The sequence below is a fragment of the Balaenoptera acutorostrata genome, chromosome 11 (genome assembly GCF_949987535.1).
Source record: "Balaenoptera acutorostrata chromosome 11, mBalAcu1.1, whole genome shotgun sequence".
Classification (NCBI taxonomy): Eukaryota; Metazoa; Chordata; class Mammalia; order Artiodactyla; family Balaenopteridae; genus Balaenoptera; species Balaenoptera acutorostrata.
Genome location: NC_080074.1, coordinates 104471315 through 104497551, shown reverse-complemented (window position 1 = coordinate 104497551; position 26237 = coordinate 104471315). Strand labels below are relative to the sequence as shown.

The window sequence follows — 26237 nt, the reverse complement described above, 5'->3', positions numbered from 1 at the left end:
GGCTGTATAGTTTTGCATTCAATGGAATCTTAATGATTTTTAAGCGTTATGTATATTGAGGACATTATTTGACTTGTGTTGCAAAATTTTGACCACCTTATTAGTCTTTTAACCTTATTTATATTTTTTCTTTATAGACATTATTAAATCTCATGCTGTAAACTTAACCTCTTTAATTTTATAAGTCCTGATTTTCCTGACATGCTTAGAACGACTTTCTCTCTTCTACAAGATAATAAAAATACCTCCACGATTTTGCTTAGTACTTTTATAGTTTTATTGTCTACGCTAAATTTTTGTTCCATCTTGAATTAATTGATGTGAGGAATGACAAATTTCTTTAGATTATTCCTCTCTTGGCTACGTTTCTCAGGTGTCTACAGCGTCTGCATTCACTCTTCAAAGTATTTGAGCATCTACCTAGCATGTCTCTGCGTGTATAAATGTGGTCATCCCCAAACTTCTACCTGTTGTGTGTGTGTGTGTGTGTGTGTGTGTGTGTGTGTGTGTTTACACTCAACGTACCCACTGCGTTGGCTCTCTGTTGCTGTGTAACAATATTACCACAAACGTCTCAGCATAAAACAGCACAGTTATTACCGCACAATTTCTGTGGGTCGGGAGTCAGGGCTGGGCTCTGACCTCTGCTGCGGGGTCTCCTGGGCTGTCGTCAAGATGCTGTTGGATGTTGGCTGGGGAGGGATCGCTTCCAAGCCCACGTGGTTGTTGTCACATTTAGCTCCTTGTGGGCTGTCGGACTGAGGGCCTCCCGTGTCCCATCGGCCGCATCCTCGGCTCCTGGGCTCATGTGCTTCCCCAACGGGGCCACTTGTTTCTTCAAAGCCAGCAAGGCAGGGGGTGACCAGCAAGATAGACGTCACAATCGTGTATAACACAGTCACATACACGCAATCACATACGGCCTGTCACCTGTGCCACATTCTCCTGGTTCGAAGTCACAGGCCCTGCCCACACTTCAGGGGAGGACGTCACAGAAGCCGTGAACCCCAGGAGGCAGGGGTCCCCAGGGTCTGTCTGCCTACCTCACACCGTCCCTGTGAGCCAGACGCTGCATCAGATTCGCACTGCAGTGCCCGAGAAAGGAAGCTCAACAAAACTCACTCTATTCACGTTAGACTGAAAAGGGAAAGTCTGATGGATTTGTTTCTCTCATGTTCATGAGAAGAAAAGCAGTAACTTTTTTCACTTGGGCTAAATGTTTATAAGACCACCGCAATTTGGGATAATTATAACTGCTCTTTGGCATTCAGTAGAACAAACATTTTCTCTTCTTAGAGAAACAGAAACCTCCAAATCTCATCAAGTCTATTTCTAGTGTTCTGAGTTCCCTGACCTTACTGGTAGTTCTCTTCTGAACACATTCCAAATTGTTCATATCCCTTTTAATGTCTATGCAAAGCGTTCTTTTAATCCTTAAGTCACAATTCTGGATGAAGGAATCAGATTTCCTTGAATATTTTAATTCATAAGACTCACAGTATGCGTAATTAAGAGGCTTTGCAAATTTGTTTCCTCTCTGTACGTTTTTCTTTTTTCTTCTGTAGCCTCATGCTTTTGGAGGCTGTCAGCAAAAATTGTTCTCTTTTCCATTCCTGAGCTCCATTCACAGATATGGAAATGGGAGGATTCCCTCAACACGGAAATGACTCTTTTCTTATCTTTCCCATTCATCCTGAGAGTTCTATTTTTTAGTTCCTAGGGATGGGTAAGGCAGCTTAGGAAATTGATTTCTTGGTATGTGGTAAGAAAGGATAAGGCGAGAGAGGAGACTGGAAGCAGAATTCAGAGTTTGAAAGTATCTCATCCCAGGTTTGTAAACTAATAAGTAATAATTCCTTTCCAAGGTAATAAGACTGTCATCTCTGCTACTGACAGGCAATTCCTGTACATTCACTTGACTATGGCAACTTTACCCCTCAGCAGAGTGTGGGTCAGTGCTAGCTGCGTGTGTTTGCTTTGCATTTCTTCTTTTTTTTTAAATTTAATATTATTTATGTATTTGGCTGTGCTGGGTCTTAGCTGCCGCACGTGGGATCTTTGTTGACACGTGTGAGATCTTCATTGAGGCATGCGGGATCTTTTAGTTGCGGCATGCGGGACCTTAGTTGTGGCATGCGGGATCTAGTTCCCTGACCAGGGATCGAACCCTGCATCCCCTGCATTGGAAGGCAGATCCTTAACCACTGGACCACCAGGGAAGTCCCCTACTGCTCTAGGTTCTATGGATATCTATCTATCTATCTATCTATCTATCTATCTATCTACCTGTCTATCTAGATCTAGATAGATCTACTAAATCATGTCTTAGTATTATATAGTCTTAAGATTTCCAGGAATCCTAATATCAGTTTTTCCATGCTTCTGCTGCCAGTAGGATAGGATTGGGTTAGCCAAAAAGTTTGTTTGGGTTTTCCATAAGATGGTACAGAAAAACCCAAAGGAACTCTGTGGCCAACCCAGTATCTAAATTATTCCTAAAAGATGGGTAATCTTTGCATGAAAAATGTGTCTGGGAAATATTATGTGTGAATAGCTAAGTTCTCTCTTTCTCTTTCTAAGATTTTTCTGATTTATGAGATGGCTGCCATTGGGCAGGGGTATCGAGGCTATGGAGACAGTGAGTGGACGGGTGGGGGGAGAAGCAGGTGGTGTTCTAAGTTCACACAAAATCCCCAGTTTCCAAGGTACTTCTTTTCTAAGCTGTATTTTTCCAAAGTTGTATCTGCACTCTCTCTGGTTTGCAGAGAGGGGAGGAAAGAAGGAAAATTTGTTTTAATCTAAAGAAGAGGGATCTGATAACTAAGGTCTAGATGAAGGGAACCCTAGATAAAAAGTAGTGTTAGACTATTTTGATGGGGTTGGGGGGGGGGGACTTCCCTGGTGGCGCAGTGGTTAAGAATCCACCTGCCAATGCAGGGGACACGGGTTTGAGCCCTGGTCCGGGAAGATCCCACATGCCGCAGAGGAACTAAGCCCGTGCACCACAACTACTGAGCCTGTGCTCCAGAGCTCGCGAGCCACAACTGCTGAGCCCGCGTGCTGCAACTACTGAAGCCCGCTCACCTAGAGCCCATGCTCTGCAACAAGTGAAGCCACCGCAATGAGAAGTCCATGCACCACAGTGAAGAGTGGCCCCCGCTCGCCAACTAGAGAAAGCCTGCGCGCAGCAACGAAGACCCAACACGGCCAAAAACAAGAACATTTTGATGGGGTTAGAGAAGAAGGTGGAATGAAATGTGAAAAATTCTGGGCCCATCTAACAGAAATTGAGGTATAGAATGCTTTCTCTTTTCTCCTCTTTTTTCAAGTCATTCCTTTCCAAGTGACCAACAGGCACTGCCTTGATGGTTACTAAAAGCAGCTGAGGCTCAATCCCCATCAGCCGCAGGCTCTGTCCAAGGAGCAGACTGTGAGAACAAGGCGGCAGGAGGGGCAGAGCCGAGTCCTTAGCCCGGCTCTGGGGCAGAATAAGGGGGATGTGAAAACCAGAGTGGAGAGCCCACAGGGTGAAACTCCCTCCAGCAGGCCTGCCCCAGGGAGACAGGAGGGAAACCCACAGCTGTCATGGGAGAAGAATCCCATGGGTACCAAGAAAGGGTGGGAAAAGAATGGGTAGTGAATGACCCGCGTTCAAATGGTACAAGGGGAATTCGCACTCTGTTGCTTTGTTAAAGTACCAGCATCGTTCACAGAGCAGAAAGCCAGCACGATTCCTCTTGAATTCATGTTTTAAAAATGCCCTCAGACTGAAATTACTACACAAGATGGTGTTTTTGTGAACTCGGGAAGCTGCGTGCAGGGCTGGATCTAGGTTTTCTAGGACCTGAAGTTTAGTCACTTGTGGAGGCCCTCCTTATGCAAAATGGTGCATAATTAAGAATTCAAAATTAGCCACGGGATTGGAAGGCACCCTATGCAAGGGAGGGGCCGTGAAGCTCCAGCTTTATTAACTTTACTAACTTTCATTAACGGTATATCTGCCTCTGCTGTGTGAAGCAGGAGGACCTGCGGGAGACCTGAGCTCAAATCCTAACTGTGTATCTTAGTAGGTTTGGAATCTTGGGCAATTTGGTTCTCCTTTCAGAAGCTCGGTTTCTTACCTATAAATCAGGGATGATGCCAGTCTTCTTGGGTTGTCAATAAAGACTAAGGAAAAAGTATGCTGAAGTGCCCAGCACAGGGCTATCACTGCAATATGGATGGCTTTCTATGGTGCTGCGTTTCGGTGAGTATAGCTGTTGATGAAGGGGTGAACACTAATTACTGTAGTCATTATCTACAGCGCTAATTCTTGGAGACTGAGAAAAATATCTTCAGTTCATTTAAATGTTTCAAGTGTCTGCTGAATGGCCTGAGTGCTCTGAGACTTTTCTGTGTTCGGGAGGGGGCAGTGTACTGTCTTAAAGAAGCTCATTCTAGTGGCGCTAGGTCTGGACTTTACTCCCTGCTCCTCAGAACTGGGACAGCGTTAACTCTTGGAATGACTGGAGTTGCTGGGAGACAGACTTTGGGCAGGTCAGGGAGATGTGGAAAGAGCAGACTGTCTCCTTTTTCTTTTTCTTTTTAAAGTAATTGGCAACTTACAATGGACTTTCTTTTTTTCTTCTTTAATTAATTAATTTATTTTTGGCTGTGTTGCGTCTTCGTTTCTGTACGAGGGCTTCCTCTAGTTGCGGCGAGCGGGGGCCACTCTTCATCGCGGTGCGCGGGCCTCTCACTATCGTGGCCTCTCTTGTTGCGGAGCACAGGCTCCAGACGCACAGGCTCAGTAGTTGTGGCTCACGGGCCCAGTTGCTCCGCGGCATGTGGGATCTTCCCAGACCAGGGCTCGAACCCCTGTCCCCTGCATTGGCAGGCAGATTCTCAACCACTGTGCCACCAGGGAAGCCCTCCTTTTTCTATCACAGCCTGAGATCAGCTGTGGAAGATTCAGAGCTGAAGGGAAACCAAGAGGTGACCCAGTCTCGCTCTCTTATTCCACGTGTGAAAAACGGGGGGCCTGAGGGGTGGAATGGATGGCCCAGGGTCGTCAGATCCAGGACTGAATGGTGGCTTCTGCCTCTAGGATATCCACTGTTTTCATCACACCGAAATGTGCTCTTGCCTCATTTTCCATTTATGCCCTTTCTTTCTGCCTTTCCCCCCACACTGGTCGCCTTGCAGAGCTCACTGCCCTGTTGCAATAGTCACTTCTTCAGGCTTCTGCCTGGTAGTCCGCTGGTGTGTACAGAGGGTTCCTCAATTGCTGAAATCGTCATCGCTGGAAACCAAGAACTGAGTCAGCAACTCAGAGCCACCGCTGGAGCGAACGCAGCCCAGCGCGTCAGCAGGACACGGCTTGGGGGAGTCAGGAGGACGTCTTGTATGCTGCAGCCTGACGGGGATGTTTAGCACCTGGAGAGCGTCCAGAGAAGAGAGAAGGGAACAGTGGGTGGGGTAAGAAATAAGGCCTCTTAGGAAAGATGAAAGGGTTTGTGATTATTTATCTTGGAGAGGAAAAAGCTGAGAGTGGGTTTCAAAAGGAGTTTGAAATATAAGACCAGCTGTAGTACATCTTCCCTGAGGACAGAATGAGAAATAAGGGAACAGCAGCCGGAGGATTTAGGCTACAGAGATTTCCGACTTTAGTTCCAACTCCACGCCCAGTGGAGTCATCCAAGGAGCCTTAGAAAACCTCAGTGTCCAAGCTACACCTCAGGCTCCGGCTCCCAAGCTTTAGGGCTGGGAGCCAGGCATCAGTCACTTTTTCATGTTTCCCCGGTGATTACAGCGGGCGGCCACGGCTGCGAACATAGGCTAAGGGGGAAGGTAAAACTCCGAATTGCTAAGGATCATGTGATTTGGGAGGGGGACATGGAGTAGGGTGTGTGATCTGACCTTCCTCCTTGCAAATGACGTCAGCGGATAATAGACTCTTAGCTCTGTGGGTGTTTAGGACAGAGTCTCAGAGCCAGGTTTCGACGTGGGAGCTTCTTCAGATGCAGTAGCTCCAACCCTGGTTGTGCATTAACAGCACCTCGTGGGGCTCGGAAAGTACGAGAGATCCGGAAGCCCAGCCTAGAGATACTGGCTCAAAAGCTCTTAGGCCGGGCCCAGGCTATAAATTATGCAGAAGTTATGGACAATATGTACATGTAACCAGCTAGCTAGACATCTGTGAATAGGTAGTTACACTCAGCTCTCTATAAATTACACAGCTCTGCAGTGATTTTGCTGCAGTCCGTGCTGGGAATCACTTTCCAGGGAAGGATCACGTGCTCCTGGGTTAGCTGCCCCTCCCCTCGGCAGGCGCTCTGTGAAAGGCACTGCACGTGTGACAGCATGAGCTGCATGATGCCTGGGGAGAAGTGCATGCTCACCCCCGCCTCCCCCTTCCTCAGCTTTCACATGCGTATCCCACCCCAGGGTGGGAGCCTGACACGGATCAATCAGCAGGTGTGTCCAGCACCGTGGTGTTCCTTGGAATAGAGAAAACTAAGCTTTTTCCCTTAAGGAGTTCACAAACTCCCGCAATGGAACCAGTTAGAGAACAGCACAGGAAGGACTAAGGGCTGAATTAAATGCACAGAAGGTTGGCTGAGAGGGAGGGCAGCTGAGAGCTGCGTGGAGGGTGTGGGGTGTGAGCTGGGTCTTGAAGCGCCAGGAGGGGGTTGGAGGAGGGAGGCCCGTGAGACAGGAGCAAACGGGGTACATCGAGGAAAAGAGTTTTACTAGAGGGGGAACTGGGGTGGGTGGGACCAGATTACCACGTGCGTGGCCATCACGCATGCATGACGTAAGGACCCCTAACAAAGCAGGCGACCCCTGGAGCAGGTGGGATGCTGGTGAAAAGGAGCGTCAGCAACGCCAAGGAGGCTGTCCTGTTACCGTCCTTCCCTCCTAGTTGATACAAGGCCACTAAAACCAGGCTCCGCCAGACCACTCATCAGTGCTCTGCCATTTCTGATTCCGAAAAGTTTACATTTTAATCTCGTGGAAGAATCAAGAGGAAAATGACCCAATGATGTCCATCTACTCTAAAAAAAAATTTTTTTAATGGAGGGTGTAGCAGTGTTACCGATCAGCGTTCTTGGCCTTCCCCAGTCAATAGAAATTGACCAGAGACCAGACAAGAAATTCAGGCAAGGCTTTACTGGGGCTCCTGCTGCAGCAGGGAGAGTGAGAACAAACAACACGTTCCCTTGCTCACTCCCTGGGGGGTATAGGCGGGAGGCGAGCTGGTTCCTTATATGGGGTGAGGGTAGGGGTGTGTCCAGGGGTCGGGCTGGAGAGGTGGCTTTGGTGTTTTGCCCACCTCTTTCTGGTGTTGAGTGCAGGGGGCATGCCCAGTACCTTGCTTTTGCTCCCAGCCCTTCAGAAGTGGCAGTTGGGTTTTTTTGGTCTTTTTGTATCATGTTGTCCATAATTTTTTTTTTAAATTAAATTTAAAGTTGTTATTTCTCATTGTTTTGAATGTTGTTTCTTTTTTTTTTTTTTTTTTAATTATTTTGGAATCTAGTCTTTGTTTTCAGATTCCTGGGGGATATTTTTCTTTTTTTTTTTTTTCTTTTTATTTATTTATTTATTTATGGCTGCATTGGGTCTTCGTTTCTGCGCGAGGGCTTTCTCTTGTTGTGGCAAGTGGGGGCCACTCTTCATCGTGATGTGTGGGCCTCTCACTATCGTGGCCTCTCTTGTTGTGGAGCACAGGCTCCAGACGCGCAGGCTCAGTAATTGTGGCTCACGGGCCCAGCTGCTCTGCGGCATGTGGGATCTTCCCAGACCAGGGCTCGAACCCGTGTCCCCTGCATTGGCAGGCAGATTCTCAACCACTGCGCCACCAGGGAAGCCCTGTCCATAATTTGCCCGGGCTCTGCAGGCATGCAGGTATTTTTATTCCCTCATAATTTCTTTGTATTCTGTTGCTGGAGGAGACGTCTGTCCAGGTGCAAGCACTGCAGCAGAGGGTCCCAGGTGCCAGGTCCCAGCCTGTCTCAGCAGCAGGCAATAACAAGAGTGAAGAAGGATGACACTGGGCTTAGTCTGAAGGGTGGAGGATACAGGAAGAGGGAAGAGAAGGCCTGTGGCCAAGGCCTTGAGCAGAAACGTGGGACCCCCCTCCCCCGAGTCACCACTCCCACCCGCTCAGCTCAGCCCTCTGAGTGCATATGGCCGCTGTGGCTGAGGGAAGAAAAGGGGCCCCTGACAGCTGGAGACGGGTCGGGCCCTGCCAGCCAGGCCTTGGTGCTGCCAGAAGCCGGGCCTGGTTCCACGTCAGCACCAGACAAGGCCACGTGGTCGTGGTGGATCAAGAGAAAAAGAAGCCCGGTCAGTGATCAAAGATGGAACAAAGGCGGAAACGTGAACACGGTCCAAACCCCCACAACGAGCCGGCACCCCATGCTGGCTCACGTGGGTGACTACTGCTTCCTTACCGATTCCAGTTTTTAAATTCACTTCATTCCTCCTGCTTTTTGGACAAGATTCATTAAGAAATCCAATCATAAAACATCCCTGCTTCCAGGGACTTCCCTGGCGGTCCGGTGGTAAAGAATCCGTGTTCCAATGCAGGGGCCGTGGGTTCGATCCCTGTTTGGGGAGCTAAGATCCCACATGCCGCGCGGTGCGGCCAGAAAAACAAACAAAAAAAATCCTTGCTTCCAAATAGCATCCAAATCCAGAGCAATGCTCTGCTCCCTGATCCCTTCTCACAATCACCTGACACCCTGATCTCACAATAGACCCTTCCTTGACAGCCCCTCATGGACACACGTGGTGGGCGTTCTCCCTTCCGCCGTGACTAGTAAACCACAGGTGTGTTCCTGGTGGGCCTCGGCTGGAGGTTGCTGACACCGCACGTTTGAAGGGGCCCTGTGGTTTTTTTTGTTCGGGGAAACCAGGACGGAGAGAGGTCTGTAGTCATGGTCCCCTTTGCGTCCCCTCTCTGAGAACAGAGTCAGCAGCAGGGAGAGATGAGAGACACCCCTCAGCTAAGTGATCAAGCATCAACATACGTCTTGCCCATCACAAACTCCTGCAGTGGTGTTTCAAAATGTTTAGGATAAAAGACCCCCAACTACTGATGTTTTCAAGCATGAATCTTAACATGCTGTCACCTGGCCCTAATCCCTCACCAGAGCTCTGGGCTTGTAGACTCCATTTACCCTGATCAGCCACAAGCTTCCTGCCGGGATTAGTGACCTAACTGTTGCAAACTCTCCTCTCTCTGTGCTCTGAGAATCAGGCAAGAAATCAGGGGAACAGGATCAGAAGAAACTGGATACAACTGGAAAAGAACTACAATTAATTTTCTGGAGTTAAAGAGAAAAGGTATGATTTCCTTCCCTCGATAGGAGGGCGGAGTGGTGGGGGAAGATTGCAGAACACATTGGGATTGGAATGAGTCTTCTCATTAGATTTTAAGAATATTCTTCAGATCTGATGAAATTTTCAGTGAAAACAACATTTTTCTTGTCATTTCATTATTCACTTCTTTCCTAAGAGAGTATGTTTAATCCCAGGGGCCAGCAATGGGCCAAACAAACACACTGCCGGAGCTGTTCTTGTTAACCTTTATTCTTGTCTTTCTGCCCCTAGAGTTAAAGTGCAGCGTGGAGCATGGTAGGTAGAAATATTGGACTTCAGAATCCTACGAGCCTGAGCGCAAATTCTGGCTCTACCATCTTCTAGTTGCGTGACCCTCAGCAAGTCATTTAATTCTCTCTAAGCCTATGTTTTCTCATCTTTAAGATGGCCGTAGTGGCAATCCCTGTTTCACGGGCTTATTCTGAGGATAAGATGAGATGGTCCGTGGATACGTAGCACTGAGCACAGTGCCTGGCACCTTGGTAGCGCTCAGTAGACATTAGTCATGGTGACGATTGATGTTATTAATGTTCTGTGTCATAAGTTTTATTTATGACTTGGGCTTATAGACTTTAGGCTAATTGTCCTATCTGGAATCAAACACAGCACAAGAGAACACATCACAGTGACAGCCATGGTTCCCGAGTGTGACATCAAAGCTTTTCACAGCAGAGGCAAGTACTTGGCACGACAGCAGTCAGGACCGCAACATCTTTTTTAAAAAGTTTTCTTTTAAATTAATTTTGGACTTACAGAAACGTTGCAAGACTAGTACAGAGAGTTTCCATATACCCTTCACCCATCTTCCCCTCATGTTAACAAATCACGTAACTGTTGCGTCGTTTGTCAGGATATTACCACCGGTAGAGTACGATTAAACTAAACTTAAGACCTCTTTACGTCGACATCCCTCTCTGTTCTGGCATCCCATTCAGGACTCCACCCAGGACCCACGCTGCACTCAGTTGTAATTTCCCCTTAGTCCCCTGTCCTGAAGAGTTAGTGGTCAGCTATTTGGCCCAATGTCCCTCACTTTGGGTTTGTCTTATGTTTTCTCAGGAGTGAAGTACATTTTTGTCAAGAATACCACAGAACCGTTGTGTCCTTCTTAGTAATTGTCTCACACGTTTCAGGCTGTGGATATTGATGTCTTGTTACCTCGGTCACTCGGCTCAGGTGGCTTCTGCCATCTCTACTGGCTTCTGCTTTCTCTACTGTGAAGTTCCTATCTTTCCTTGTAGTTAATAAATATCTTGGGGGAAATACTTTGGAACTGTGTAAACTCTGTCCCTCTCAAACTTTTACCCACTGATTTTGGCATTCATTGGTGGATCTTGTCTACAACAGTTATCACGGTGATATTTGTCTAGTGCTGATTTTCAATTTCTCTCTTCTGCATTTATTAGTTGGAATTCCACTGTACGGAAGGGCTGGCCTTCCTCCCCCATTTATTTATTTAATGGATTATTTATTTATGTTAGTATGAACTCGTGAATGTATTTTATTCTTTGGGGTTATAATTCAGGACCATCGTCATTCACTTTTTTGCTCAAATTGTTCCAGTTTTAGCAAACCATGATTTGTTGTTTAGTTTATTCCGCTTGCTCCTTTCTTCCCTTTTGGTGTGATCTTTGAAAAGAGATTAAAAAGGTCAACAGGGATCGAAAAGGTCCCTCACCCCTGTGCTTAAACGAAACTATGCCCATTAATTTACAGATCTCCCGAGGAGAGGACCGCCCCCGCCGGCCACTTCCTTGGCCAACCCATTCCAGTGTTGAAACCAATGCTGCTCGGAAATATCCTTTCTGAAACGAATCATGCTCCTTTTAAAATTTATTTGCTCTTGTTGCACTCCTAGGAGAGACCCAAAAAATTGTTGGGAGACTAGATCATGGCATGTTGGCATTTAAAAAACTCAATTTGATAAAAATTTGATAGAAACCAAGGCCTCCTAGCCTGCTTCTCCCGGGCCTGCCTTGCTTCGTAGATACTGCTCTGGGAGGAGACTCCAGTCAGCGTCACTAACGATCTCAAGTGCGTCTTGAAACTTAGCAGCCTCTTGACAAGGGAGCCTTGAGCATTGATTCTAGCACTGTTTCCAGTTCCCGGACCCTGCACCCAGGAGACCCAAAGATGCTAGTGGCCCGAGGGGGGCAAGGCTTGTCCTGCCGGACGTGTGCTCAACCCCAGACAGAGTTGTGAGGAATGGTCGTGAGCACTCATCTCTCAGGGTTCTCACACTTCTTTAAACTTAGTCAGCCTAGGCAGGGCAAAAGACCTACCGCATCGCTCCTGCTTTATAGAGAAAAAGAAATTGGAGAGGAATACAGCTTTGGAGAGGAACGAAGTAGCAATCAACATGGTAACATGGCAGCAGTTATGAAAAAATAATAGGATCAACAAGGAAAACCAGACATTGCCTAAGACAAGAGCAGCAACTCAGAACCGACTCAGACTGGTCCCGCTGTTCCTGGACGCTGGGATCCCAGAGGCTCCCCCGCGTCAGGACACAGGAGGGCTGTGAAGCATCGCCAACAGCTGCGCGGCGTCCGGCTTCTCAGAAGACCTCGGTAAACCTCTTCCGGTAACTTACCGGAAGTTATCCGGTAACTTTAGATTACAAATGCCGGGTCATTAGTAAGTACGGCTCGCTGATAAGTAAGGATGGAAGTTAATTGCTTTTGAAGATGGGCTTTTTTGCATGAGTTTGCAGCCCCTCTCGGGGCACCCTTGTTGTCTATTGCTTTACACACTTAAATTAGACGGATGGATGGTGGAGGGGAGAGGGAAGGGGCGGCAGAAACGTTAAGAATAATCATCGCCACGAGGCTCCTTGGGTGCTTTCAGGACGTACTTCTGCGCCCTAGATGGGGGATGGGGGATGAGAGGGATAGAAACTGCCGTAGAATCTCTGATTTACCCTCCTTACTGGCACGTCTGTACCATCCCCCTCAGTCACCCCTCATACCCCCTGACTCATTCCTTCTGTCTGGCAGGAGCCGGCTTTGCTCAGGGGTCTCTCAGTCCCGTCCCCTTCAGGAAACTTCCTTGCTCACCGCGAATACTTTCTTAAGGGTAAATCAGGGCTTGCTGTGTGTTAGGCCCTTTACATACACTCAGATCTCCCGAAACCTCCCACAACTTTGCAAGGTAAGGAATATTCTCCTCTTTCTTTTTTTTTTTTTTTAATTTTTATTTTTTATTGAAGTATAGTTGATTTACAGTGTTTCAGGTGTACAGCAAAGCAATTTGGCTATACATATACATATGTACCTATTCTTTTTCAGATTCTTTTCCATTATAGGTTATTACAAGACACTGAGGGACTTCTCTGGTGGTGCAGCGGTTAAGACTCCGTGCTCCCAATGCAGGGGTCCTGGGTTCGATCCCTGGTCAGGGAAGTAGATCCCGCATGCATGCCGCAACTAAGAGTTCGCATGCCATAACTAAGGAGCCCATGTGCCGCAACTAAGGAGCCCTCTGCTGCAACTAAGACCCGGTGCAACCAAATTAATTAATTAATTAATTAATTATTTTTAAAAAAGAACACTTTAAAAAAAAAAGATATTGAGTATAGTTCCCTGTGCTATACAGTAGGTCCTTGTTGGTTATCTATTTTATATATAGTAGTGTATATCTGTTAATCCCAAACTCCTAATTTATCCCTCCCTCTCCCCTTTCCCCTTTGGTAACTGTAAGTTTGTTCTCTATGTCTGTGGTCTGTTTCTGTTTTGTAGGTAAGTTCATTTGTATCATATTTTAGATTTAGGATATAAGTGATATCCTATGGTAGTTGTCTTTCTCTGTCTGACTTACTTCACTTAGTATGATCACCTCCAGGTCCATTCGCTTCTCCTCTTTCTATAGGTGAGAAAATAGGACTCTTGGAAGTTGGACACCTTGCTCGGCCTCAGCAAGGGAAGGGACAGGAGCAGGACCCAGACCCTGGACCACGTGGCCTTGGAGCCCGAGCAGCCTCCACACGCACTCTGCGCGTCCGCCCTGGTGGGGCTGGGGCTACGCTGACCCCACCCTCCGCTGTCCTCTTCCCCATCCGTCAGCTCTTGTGCCATGACGGGGGTAGGACTTTGCTTTGCTGTGAACCTTGGCTCTTCCTTTTCTGTGTTGGTAGAGACAGTTATTTAAAAAATCAATTCTAGCACATTATTTAAAAATTCAAACAATGCTAAAGCTTAAAAAGCAGAAGTGAAAAAGGTCTCTTTACTTCCTCTCCTGACCCCGACCCTACTCTCCAAATGTAGCTACTAATAACCGTTCGGTGAGTATTTCTTCAGACTTTTCTATATGCAGATAAGTGCAAGCGCGCTTGTGCACGAGCGTGCACGTGTGTGTGTGTGTGTGTGTGTGTTTGGGAAGTTTTTCTAACTGTCCAGAGTTCTGTAATCTACATATCTTTATTCTAAATCACTGTCTATTCCAAATCCTAAGCTGCAAAAGGGTAAGATGAATATGTGTTTAAATTAACCTACACAGCACCTGACCAAAGAAACGCCTACTCTTGATGGGTTCATAGGGGCACTTGCATTGGAGAGAGGGGTGGAAGGCAGGACCCCTCGACAGACACCCGAGGTCATCAAGGAGGAGAGCGCACTGCCCACCAGCTCACACGCGCTGGCATGACCTGCGGGTGTGCACGGAATCACTCGTGTGTGTGTGTGTGTGTGTGTGTGAGAGAGTGTGTGTGAGTGCCTGTGCGGAGCGGAGGGGAGGGGAGGGGAGCAGGGGAGGAGGGCGGAATGTGGGCGGGGCCAAGTTTAGAATTACAAGTGCCGGAGGAGTGGGAACCACACTTTAAATAGCCAGCACCTCCCTTTCCCCCTGGATAGCTCTTCTCCCCTCTGACAGGACCTCTGGTAGCAACTACACTAAGGTTGGTGCTATTTTCTTCTCTTTTTCTCCTGCTTCTGGGTCTCAGACTGTAGGTGGGTAGGATTCATGGGACCTACAATCAAAGGGTTTTTGGATCCTCTCCTAGAAAATATGACATTTATGTGTGATATGCAAAGACTTTATGCTATTTTCTTGACTTTCTGAAACTTCAGTGGCTGCTGATTTAAGGGCCAATGTGATTTGCAGGAAGAGAACCCCAGATGGAGAGGAAAGACATTTGGGTTTACTTCTAAGAAAATCAAGGCTCTCTTTTCTGAGACAAGATTGAAAGTTGAAAGAACATAAAACTTTTGACAGGATTAAAAGAAAATAAATATTTGAGTGCCTGTTATACTATGAAGTCTCTCTCTCTCTCTCTCTCTCTCTCTCTCTCTCTATATATATATATATATATATATATCTCCTCATTTAATCTTCATGGCTAAGTGTATCCCGTCACCCTCGCTTTTACAGACGAACAAACTGAGGCTCAGAGTAATTAATTCACTTCCTTGAAGTCGTGTGGTCTCTGGTGCAGAGCTATGATTTGAACGCAGGCTTGTCCTTCAATTGCATGATGCTGCCTGTGAGGACGGGTACCCAGCGCGGCTAAGGGACCCAGGGGGTCCCTAGGGGTCTGTTCTTCTAGGGTCTGGCGGGATGGAGAAGTGAGGGAGATGGTGCTTTATCATTGGAAGACATCCATCAGCCCCAGAACCTGCACAAGACATGAGGAGACCTTCTCAAAAGGACTGGGGAAGCTTCTGAGGGCCAGCTGCTTGGGTTTCTCCTTCTTAACCCACAGTCTTTGAAGCCTATTCATTTATCAAATACACAATATGTTCCTGACCTCCCTCTGACTTTCTGGATCCCTCGGGGAAGCCCCGCTGGGAAGGCAGAGACACAGGAGAATCTGTGGCCAGGTGGGGGTCCTGCGAGAAAGTGGTGTTCACACGACCTTTTCTTGGGGAGTAGAAAGCAGTGCGTGTACCCGCTTCTCCAGAGAAGGGGCCGCCGGATACAGTCGGGGATGCTTACACTAGACCCACCAGCCAGTGTGACTGAGGGAGGTAAGTGAACAAGCAAGGCAGCGTGGGCTCAGGTCCCGGCTGTGCCACACGGCTGCAGCCTCTCTGAACTGCAGCTTCCTGCTTATAAAGCAGAGGGAATACTGCTCACATCTCAGAGCTGTGTGGATTGAACGAAATAACCGTATGTAAAGCACTTAGTCTACAGTAGTTGTTCACTGAACGTGGGCCACATCCAATCTCATCCTCAATCCCAGTATGAGTCTAGGAAAGGGCCAGGAAGGGTGTAGCACTACGGCTCTGTATTCATTTTATGTTGTCTTCTCTACTTAATAGAGTCGTGCACTGGCCACCACCAAAAAAGAAAAAGAGCCCAGAGTTTGGGACTTCCCTGGTAGTCCAGTGGTTAAGACTCTGTGCTCCCAGTCGGGGACGGGGGCACGGGTTCGATCCCTGGTCGTGGAACTGAGATCCCTCATACCGTATGGTGCGGCCAAAAAAACAAAAAAGGAGCCCGTAGTTCATCTCTGTCTTACGTTGCTCTCAGAAGGCGATGGAGGGAAGGTCAGCTCATCTTACTCAGAGTGCTTGGTCCAGCTCAACCACTCTCACCCCCTTGCAGGGATCTAAAAACACTGGCATTTATTCTCCTATTACAAAATAAAACATGTTCTTCGATGATAATGTAGAAAATATAGATAAGGAAAACATGCCTATAGCCCATCCACTGGTGGATATCCTAATCTTCGTGCATACGAATGCTTTATAAGGTATTTTCCCAGCATAATCATGTCATGTGTGCTATTTCATAACTTTTCACTTCACACATTGTGACTTTTCATTTCACTACACTTTCTTCTGCAACACAATTTTTCATGATTATATAGTAGTCCATTGTACATGCCATAATTTATTAACATAGTTACCATTTTTGAACATTTATATACTTTTCAATTTTTGGCTGTTATAAACAATGAAATTCCTCAGTGCTGAATCTTTACCAACCATCACAATTATTTCTTTAGGGTAAATTCCCAAAAGGGAAATTGGTGACTTTGAGGATACATTCAACTCCTATCCTTGTGCCTGTCCCAGTACATGGAATGGAGAAACTGAGGCACATGCTAATGCAGATGAAGCTGGTTGTAGGCTGGAAGGGGGAACTCCAACAACCTGGGGCACATGAACACCCCATGTCCACAAGCCCCACCCAAGGAACCTTCTAGGGGAGCAGTGTCTGTGGCTCAGGGTCAGCACTTTCTTCCTGACACATGAAAGGAATATATACTCTCAGCAGCTCTTACCCAGCCTTTACCAGCAAGAGAGGCTAAGGAGGAGGTGGATCTGCGGACCAGAGTAGGATGAATCTCTTCCAGGGCTCTATTCTCTCCGGAATTTCCTGGCGAAGGAAGGGAGCAGCTTTCCTTCCAGGCTTCCCAGCAGTAACGGAGCGCCCTGCTTGTCTTCCAGGTGGAATGGATAGCAGGGTCTTGAGCACAACCAGTAATGGAGAGACAAAACCAATGGGCCCAGGCATGGAAAAGGCGGAGGAGGCTGGCGCCCTGCAGCGGGACCAGTGGAGCAACAAGATGGAGTTCGTGCTGTCCGTGGCCGGCGAGATCATCGGGCTGGGCAACGTCTGGAGGTTTCCCTACCTCTGCTACAAAAACGGGGGAGGTGAGACCCACTGCGTCACCCGCCCCCTCCCCCCAAGGCTGTCTCCATCTCATGCACTTACTGCCCTCTGGGGAGTCCCATGGACGCAGAGGACACTGGAGTTGGAAAGACCCTTAGAAGCTGCCCAGGGCACTGCAGGAGAGACACCTAGACAGAGGGGCGACTTCCTGGGGGGTCCCTATTGTGGCTTCAGAGAAACATGGGTATAGGCTGGGAACCAGACGGATGGAAGTTTGGATTCTGCCTCTGCTACTTACTCCCTGTAATCTCAGGCAAGCCTTACCTTAGGAGCTCAGGCAAATGCTGTAAACGGAGATAGTTCTACCTGCCCTTCAAGGCTGTTGTAACGCCTAGAGGTCACATGTGCAAAGGGCCTAATGAACGGTAACTGTGCCGAAGAGGATGTCGGCACCCAACTGTCCCATGAGGTCTCGAGACTCCGTAGCCATGGCTTCCTGTCCTCCCCCTGCTCTGTGACATGTGTCCCCCCATGTGTCACCTTTGATACCAGTGGCTCTTCCTTTAAGATTTTCCCACTGAAACGTGTGGGGAGGGGAGCATGAACTCTCTTTCCTGGCTCTTTCCTGCCTCTCATTCTCCTCCATCCCAGGCCCTGCAGCCACTCCGCTGCCCCAATAGCTGGTCACTTTCCCACCAGGGACTCTCCTTCAGGCACTCCTGGGCCTCTGGGGAGCCCCAGAGGGGTTTCCCAGGTGCTGAAGTGCGCTGGCCGAGCAGTGGGTTTGGAAGGTCCCCTCGTTGGTGGGTACAGCTTAGCGGGGCTGGGCTCCCCGGGCTGGTTTTGAGGGGAGGCTGCAGCCTGCGCTAGAGGAGGGGAAATGCCAAGGTGGGTCACGGGGACAGGCCGAGGGGGTGGGAGTTCTGTGGGCCACGAGGCCTGGCGGGAACCCTAATGCCACACCTGCCCCTTTGTGGGGTGTAGGAGCCTCCGTGTGTGAGCCCAGTCTCAGTGGCTTTGGGGAGAGAACGCCCACGATGCAGGGTGGAAGCGGGAGCATGGGAAGGGGGCGAGCACACAGGTGCTCTGAGCCCACAGTCTTACTCTCAGGATTGTGGCAACCGGGGATTGGCCCTGGGGTTGGAGGTTAACTTGTATTTTTCCAGAGGGGTGGGAATGGGCTGATGTGTTCCCTCTCCACAAGACTCTCTGGCCGGCAGCCTGAAGCCGCAGGACTTTGCTCGGCTGGCATTGCGAGGGAAGGAGGGAGGTCCCGACCCAGCCCTGGACCCTCTGCCGGCTTGTTCAGACATTTAGGCCTGAGGGTGGAGGGATGGGGCTTGTCCAGGGAGGAGGAGGAGTCTGGGGGCTAAGCCTGGCTTGGGGCTCTGTGTCTGGAACCCGGTGACCAGCTTAGCTCCTCACGTGGCAGGAAGATCAGGAGGTGAGCCGCTTTCCCCAAGCCTCTCTGGAATTGGGTGAGGTTGGCTGGGGAATTAGCAGGAGTGGCACGAAGAGGGGGGAGAGGGGTCCCAGGCCTGGTGCCAACCACTGGGCCGCGGAGGGGAAGGAGCGGGGAGCAGGGCCTGGGCAGGGCATACGGGGTCATCCTGTCGAGGGGAGGCCTACGTCTGAGCTCCACCTTGGGGCTCTGTGTAGGTTTGTGCAGCCCGGGGAGGTGTGGTCGTGTCTCGGGGGAAAGGCAGGCTGGGAGCAAGAGTTCCTCACGTGGGTGCTTGAGGGGGAGCAGAGGCAGGAGGGTGGCCACCTCGTGCCCGGGAAGAGCCTGCCCTCCAGCACGCCGGTCCCCACGAGCCGTTTCGGGGCTCATGGAACGGTCCGCGGAATCCTTAGGCCACCACCCCGGTCTCTTCCCCGATAGGGCACAAGGCCTCAGGCTTCCTCTTCTCTTTCCCTGATGGACAACAGCAGCTGGAGGAAGTGCTCGGAGGGGCTCTGGGGCTGAGGCCGATGCCCGGGTTTGCTCTGAAGGGCATGAGTCACCCAGGGCCACCGGGTGGACACGCGGGAGGCGCCCCTGCCAGCGTGAAGGGGACAAACCCGGGACCCGTGTGGCCTGTAGAGGGACCCAGACAGGCCCGCTTTTCCGGGTTTTGGTGTTCCCAGAGGCTCAACCTTTCTGTCCCCTTTACCCCCGTGTCCCCCCACCGCCCCAGAGCACGGGTCCCACCCTTCATCTCGTCACCTCCTCATCTCTTTGTCAAGAGGGGGCGGAGGCCTCCTTATGACAGGACCCTTCGCTGCTGACACGGGGAAGGGGGATGGGGAGGACGGAGACCGTCTAGGTTGGTTTGACCCCATCCTCCTGCTTTAGTGATTTTATTTAAACCCGTGGTTCTCAGATTGGGGCTGGGACTCCTGGGGGTGAGAGGGAAGTTCTGAGCAGGTTCTGCAGGAGGATGCTGGGGTCACGGGGTGAACCACGCAGGGTCGTGTGTGTTATCAGCCTGCTTTTTCTGGGCCCTTTCTTGAACTTCATAGCTGTAAATAGCCGCTTTTGTGCTTGGCTAGGGGGGATAAACTTGGGACTTTATTATCATTAATGTTTGTTTGGTGGGGAAGTCTGGGAGGAAAACGTCCCCAAAGCGTAATTTCAGTTCCAAACTAAAAATATAAGTGATATCTTCTTCGGTTCCTTCCAGCGTTAACGTTTGGTAGATCCTAATAGAAGTGAGTCCCAGAGCAGGGAAAGGGCTGAGGCAAGCATATGATAGAGGAGCAGGGAAACGGTGAAACACTGTAGTCGAAAACCAGAGATGCTGAGAAAGTGGTACCAAGAAGCCTGTCTAAAATCAGCATCCATCAGGAGACGGGTGCAGGGGGTGCCTGCCTCAGCCACCTCCTAGGTAAGCGCCCTCCCTGCCGTCCAGGCCTTGTGGCCAGTCCACCCCAGCACCTGTCCGCCCCCCTCCCCATGGCTTTCTACAGTCAGGCCAACCAAGCCCGGACTGTGTCACCCAACGACAGCGACTTACTGTGGACCCACCACCTGCCAGGAATTATTCTGTGTTGTTGTGATCATCTATAAACAGAACAGACCCCTTCCCTGTCCTTGTGGGGCTTACATTCTGGCTGGGGAGAGACAGACAATAAACAATTAACACAGTAAACAAGAAAATTACATAGCATGTCAGAAGTCCCCGAGTGCTACAGGAGGGGGGCTGGGGGCGACCACACGGAGAACATTAGAGTGAAGTCTTGCCAGGGAGTGAGAGCCGGCCACGTGGATATTAGGGGGAAAGTGCTCCAGGCAGAGGAAACAGAGGTTTTAATGGCCCTAAAGCAGGAGGTTGGCTGGCGTCTTTGGGGAGCCGCAGGAGGGGAATCACTTTGGGGGGGCAGATCACCCAGGGCTTGTCAGCCACTGTGAGACTCTGGCTTTCCCTCCAGTGATGGGGAGTCGGGGCAGGGGTTTGAGCAGAGGGGCCGATCTTACACTTGCACGTAGTCTGTCTGGCTGCTGTGTTGAGAACTGATTGCAGGGGACTAAGGGCAGAAGCAGACTGGTTACAAGGCTAAGAATCTTGGAATCTCCTTGACGTCCTTCTTTCTCATATAACTGTTGGCTCTACCCAAATACCCAGGTCCTGGCTGCTTCAGAACCTGGGGCTTCAGCCAGAAGCTCTCCAGCTCCCTGGACCCCAGCTACCGGCAAACTGAGTTCCCCAACACCCAGGCTGCCTGGGGCTGGAGACCCTGTGTGAGGCTACAGCAGAATGTACCACAGCTGGACCTCTCAAAGCCGGGATCTTAGAGGGAAGGGCCATAGCCAAGTAAAGCCCACCTCTGGATGTCAGGGAGAGAGAGCATGGGGACGCCAATGTCAAGGGCGTTAGATGGCCCCCCGTTTGCCTTGAGGATGTCCATAGATATACTAAAGAACGAAGAGAAACAAGGAGCGTTTTTCTTCATGTAAGAGTCACGGTTATTTTATGAGTACGTGACAGTTGGTCACCACTTTTAGTTAATGAAGCATATGCCAAGTACTGGTCCAGTAGTGTTGATTACAGCATGTAATATTCATGCATGTTCACTGCTGTGTTGCTCATGTGGCATATCGTCAGTTTGTCTTAAAAAAATGTCACCTGGAGCATTACAGGTGACGCCACAGAATGTGTTCCTATTGAGAAGGGTGTCCAGCAGAATGATTCCTTTCCAGGATGGGCATGTGGTCTCTCCCATCCCATGGGGAAGAATGCCAGGACATTTTAGAATTTGGGGGCTTCCCTGGTGGCGCAGTGGTTGAGAATCTGCCTGCTAATGCAGGGGACACGGGTTCGAGCCCTGGTCTGGGAAGATCCCACATGCCACGGAGCAGCTGGGCCCGTGAGCCACAATTGCTGAGCCTGCGCGTCTGGAGCCTGTGCCCCGCGACGGGAGGGGCCGCGATAGAGAAAGGCCCGCGCACTGCGATGAAGAGCGGTCCCCGCACCGTGATGAAGAGTGGCCCCCGCTTGCCGCAACTGGAGAAAGCCCTCGCACGAACCGAAGACCCAACACAGCCAAAAAAAAAAAATAAATAAATAAAATAAATAAATAAGAAAAATCCTTTAAAAAAAAAAAAAAAAAAAAAGAATTTGGGCAAGGAGACTGAACGGGAGGTTTGGGGGAGCAGATAACTGGCTCCATCCTCCGTCTCCAGGACTGGCTCCGTCTTTGAGGGGTGGTGACTGGGGCTTGGGTGGGGAACGAGGCGGTGCCCCAGGACTCCCTGGTGGGCACCTGGGTCCCTCCTGGGCTCTGTCTCTTCCCTAACTCCCTCCCCGGTTTGGGGCCAGTGACTCAGCCTGGCGGGTGTGGACCTTGTCCCCTCTGGCCAGCTGCCCAGGCGCTCAAGGAGGCAGAGGGGGAGGGGCGCAGACTGACCACCGGACCCAGTGCGGTTAAACATTGGCTTGGTTCACTGGGGAAGAGCTGGTGGCAGAAAGATGGGGAGGAGGGGCTTGAGCCAGGCTGAAAACTCTCCCCCCTGCCCCCCCCCCCACCCCGTCTTCTCTCTCTCTCTCTCTCTGCGATGTTTCCAACTTCCAGCTGGACTGTTTATATCAGCTACTGGGTTCTCTCTTCCCTAATTTCCCCTTCCTGCCCAACAAGCCTTGGACTGATTTATCTACTCATGTGCCTGAATTGTTTGCCCTTGTGGTCACCAAGCGTTTCCTTCAGCGCCTGAATTACGGATGCATGGGCTACAAGCCAGAGGCAAAGAACTGGAGGAGCCCGTTCCCCACTAGCTTTTGTTTTAGCAATTTTATGACCGTGTAATCGGCTTACAACAACTTGCACACATTTGAAGTGTACAGTTTGATGAGTTTCGACATAGGTACACACCCTCGAAACCATCACCACTATCAAGATAATAAATGTATCCATCACTCCCCCAAATTTCCTCCTGCCCTTTCTCCCACCCCTGACCCCTGCTACCCCATCCCAATGCAACCAAAAACCTGTTTTGTTTTTTAAAAATATAACTATTTTCCAGCTTTATTGACATATTATGGATAGTAAGTTTAAGGTGTAGAACATGATGATTTAATACATGTATATATTGCAAAATGATTACCACAATAAGGTTAGTTAACACCTTCATTCCTTCATATAATTACCTTTTTTCTTTTTGGTGGTGGTAACACTTAAGACCTACTCTCTTAAGAACTTTCAACCATATAAGACAGGATAGTTCACTGTAGCCACCAAGCTGTATGTTACATCCCCAGAAATTGTTTATCTTATAACGAAGTTTGTACCCTTTGACCAACATCGCATTTCTCACACCCCCAGCCTCTGGTAACCACCATTCTACTCTCTGCCTCTATGAATTCCACACGTAAGAGAGCACATGCAGTATGTACTTTCTCTGTCTGACTTATTTCACTTAGCATGATACCCTCGAGGTCCATCCATGTGGTTGCAAAACGCAGAATTTCCTTCTTTTTTTATGGCTGGATAATATTCCATTGCACATATAGCATTTTCTTTATCCATGCATCTGTTGAGGGACACTTAGGTCGTTTCCAGGCCTAGTTTTCCAGGTTGTTTCCAAACTATACAGCAGTTTGCATTTCTTATAATTTTCTATAAATGGAATCAGGCAGTATATACTTTACTTGGCTTCTTTCACTCAGCATAATTACTTTGAGATTCACCCATCTTTTTCATGTCTCAGTAGTTCCTTTCTTGTTATTGCTGGGTAGTATTCCATTATATGGATATACTACAATTTATCTCTTCTCCTGTTGATGGACATTTGGGTTGTTTCCAGGTTTTAGCTATTACAGATGAAACTGCTAAGAACTTTTGTGTACAAATCTTTGTATAAACATATGCTTTCATCTCCTTTGAGTGAACACTTAAGTGTGGAATGGCGGGATTATATGATAGGTGCACTTTTAACTTTTTAAGAAACTGCCAAACACTTTTCTAACATGGTTGTACCATTTTTACATTCCTGCCAGCAGCGTATCAGAGTGCCAGCTTTTCCACAACTTTACCAATACTTGGTCTGTCTTTTTAATTTTAACTTTTCTAATTGGTGTGCAACATTACCTCATTGTCACTTAAATTTATGTTGACTAATGATGTTGAACATCTTTTCATATGCTTATTTGCAGCCCACATATCTTTTTTGGTGAAAACCTGTTCAAATCTTTTGACCATTAAAAAAAATAGGTCGTTTGTTTTCTTACTATTGAATTTTGAGACTTCTTTATATATTCTGGATACAAGTCCTTTATCAGATATGCATTTTGCAATTTTTTTCTCATTCTGTCTTATATTTTCCCTTTGCTTAACAATGTCTTTTGAAGAGCAGAAGTTTCAAATTCTGATGAAGTGCAGTCTATGAATTTATTCTTTTATGACTCATGTTTTTGATGTCACATGAAAGAAATCTTTGCTTAACCCAAGGTCTCATATATTTTCTTCTAGAAGTTTTATAGTTTTAGGTTTTACATTTAGGTCTACGATCCATTTTGGGTTAATTTTTGTATAAAAGGAAGGTATGGATTGAAATTCATTTTTTGTGTGTATGTATATCTACTTGTTCTAGCATCATTATTAAAAAGACTATCCTTTCTCCAATGAATTGCCTTTACACCTTTGTCAAAAATCAATTGTCCAAATGTGCATGGCCCTGTTGCTGGACTCTATTCTGTTCTATCGATCTATTTGTTTATTTTGACACCAAAACCACACTGTTTTTATTACTGTATCTTTATAATAATATGAAAATAAGGTAGAGGTAAGCCTAAAACTTAGTTCTTCTTTTTCAAAGTTGTTTGGCTATTTTAGGTTCTTTGCATTTTCATACGAACTTTAGAATCCGTTTTGTTTGTCGGTTTTTACAAAAAAGTCTGCTGGGATTTTGATTGGGATTACAGTGAATCTATTGATTAATTTGGGAAGAACTGACATCTTAATAATATTGAGTCTTCTGACCCATGAACATGGTATGCCTCACCATTTATTTAGGTCTTCTTTAATTCCTCTCAGCAATGTTTTGCAGTTATGAGTGTACATATCTTTTACATCTTTTGTCAAATTTATTCCTAAATAATTCATCTCTTTGATGCTGTTATAATGGTATTATTTGTTAAATTGTAATTTATGATTGCTTGCTGCTAGTAGAAGAAATGCAATTGATTTTTTTTTAACAATTTTTTTTAAAATTAATTAATTTATTTTTGGCTGTGTTGGGTCTTCGTTTCTGTGCAAGGGCTTTCTCTAGTTGCAGCAAGCGGGGGCCACCCTTCATCGCCGTGTGCGGGCCTCTCACTATCACGGCCTCTCTTGTTGGGAGCACAGGCTCCAGATGCGCAGGGTCAGTAGTTGTGGCTCACGGGCCTAGTTGCTCTGCGGCATGTGGGATCTTCCCAGACCAGGGCTCAAACCCATGTCCCCTGCATTGGCAGGCAGATTCTCAACCACTGCACCACCAGGGAAGCCCCCGAAATGCACTTGATTTTTTATGCTGATCTTATATCTTGTAACCTCATTAAACTAACTTATTTATTCTAGCAGCTCTTTGGTACATTCCAAAGGATTTTCTTTCTTTTCCTTTTAAATACACTTTATTGAGGTATGACTAATGTACAAAAAGCTGTACACATTTAATGTATACAACTTGATGAGTTTGGAGGTAAACATAGACTTGTGAAACCATCACCACAATCAATGTCATAAACATATCCATCACGTCCAAAAGTTTCCTTCTGTCCTCTTTTTTTCATTTTAATTTTTTTGTGTGATAAGAACACAACATAAGATTTACCTTCTTAGCACAATTTTAAGAAAACAATTCAATATTGTTCACTATGGGCACTATGGTTACAGTGGATCTCTAGGATTCATTCATTTTGCGAAACTGAAACTTTATACCCTTTGACCAACATCACCATGTTTCCCCCTTCCTCAGACCCTGGTAATCACCATTCTACTTTCTGATTCTATGAGTTTGACTATTTTAAATTCCAACAGATTTTCTACATAGGCGATCATGTCATTTGCAAGTAAAGCAGTTTTATTTCTCCTTTTCTAATCTGAATAAATTTTAATTCCTTTTATTGCCTTCTTGCCTTGACTAGAATCAATACTGATGGAACCAATGTTGAATAGAAGTGGTAAGAAATAGTAAGACTGGACACCCTTGTCTTGCTCTCGATCTTAGGGGTTAAGCAGTCTTTCACCATTAAGTATGATGTTATCTGTAGGTATTTTGTAGATGCCCTTTATTCCCTTCTATTCATCATTTGCTGAGATTTTTTTTTTTTTAATCAGAAATGGCTGTTAGATTTGGTCAAATACTTTTCTGCATTTATTGAAATGATTATATGGTTTTTCTTTTTAAATTTATTAATATGATACACTGATTTTTTTTGAATGTTAAAACAACTTTGTATTCCAGGGATAAACTCCACTATATTACTTTTTTATATATTGTTGGATATATATTGTTGGATACCTAAAATTTTGTTTAGAATTTTGCATCTATGTTCATGAAAGTTTGATCTATAGTTTTCTTTTCTTGTCTTTGTCTACTTTTGTTATCAGAGTAATGCTAGCTTCATAGAATGAGTTGGAAAGAATTGCTTCTAAATTTTCTGCAAGAGTTTGTATAGAATTCGTGTCATTTCTTCCTTAAGTCTTTGGAATGTTCCCAGCCCTGCTTGAGCACCACCAGGCTCTACCTTCTTGAGGGATTCTTTCCTCTCCTTGGGTAGTGTCCTCACACACATGTGCTGACCAGCACTCAAGCTCATAGGGGACCCTCTGCAGACACTTGGGTCTCTCTGTGCATGTCT

General features: G+C 47.4%; 1 protein-coding gene across 5 annotated transcripts in view; it reads left to right on the top strand.

Moving 5' to 3' along the window:
* Positions 1-14186: 14186 nt before the first annotated feature.
* The window catches only part of LOC103010430 (sodium- and chloride-dependent GABA transporter 2), a 33105-nt gene continuing 21054 nt past the window's right edge, over positions 14187-26237 (top strand). For 4 of the 5 annotated variants that reach the window (XM_057557214.1, XM_007170243.3, XM_057557213.1 and 1 more), the window contains exons 1-2: positions 14187-14257; positions 16755-16961. In XM_057557214.1, coding sequence (XP_057413197.1) covers positions 16760-16961 — 202 coding nt within the window. In that variant the 5' untranslated portion in view covers positions 14187-14257; positions 16755-16759. Of the gene's footprint in view, positions 14258-16754; positions 16962-26237 lie in introns of those variants that run through there. The other variant, XM_057557216.1, reaches the window with a different exon arrangement.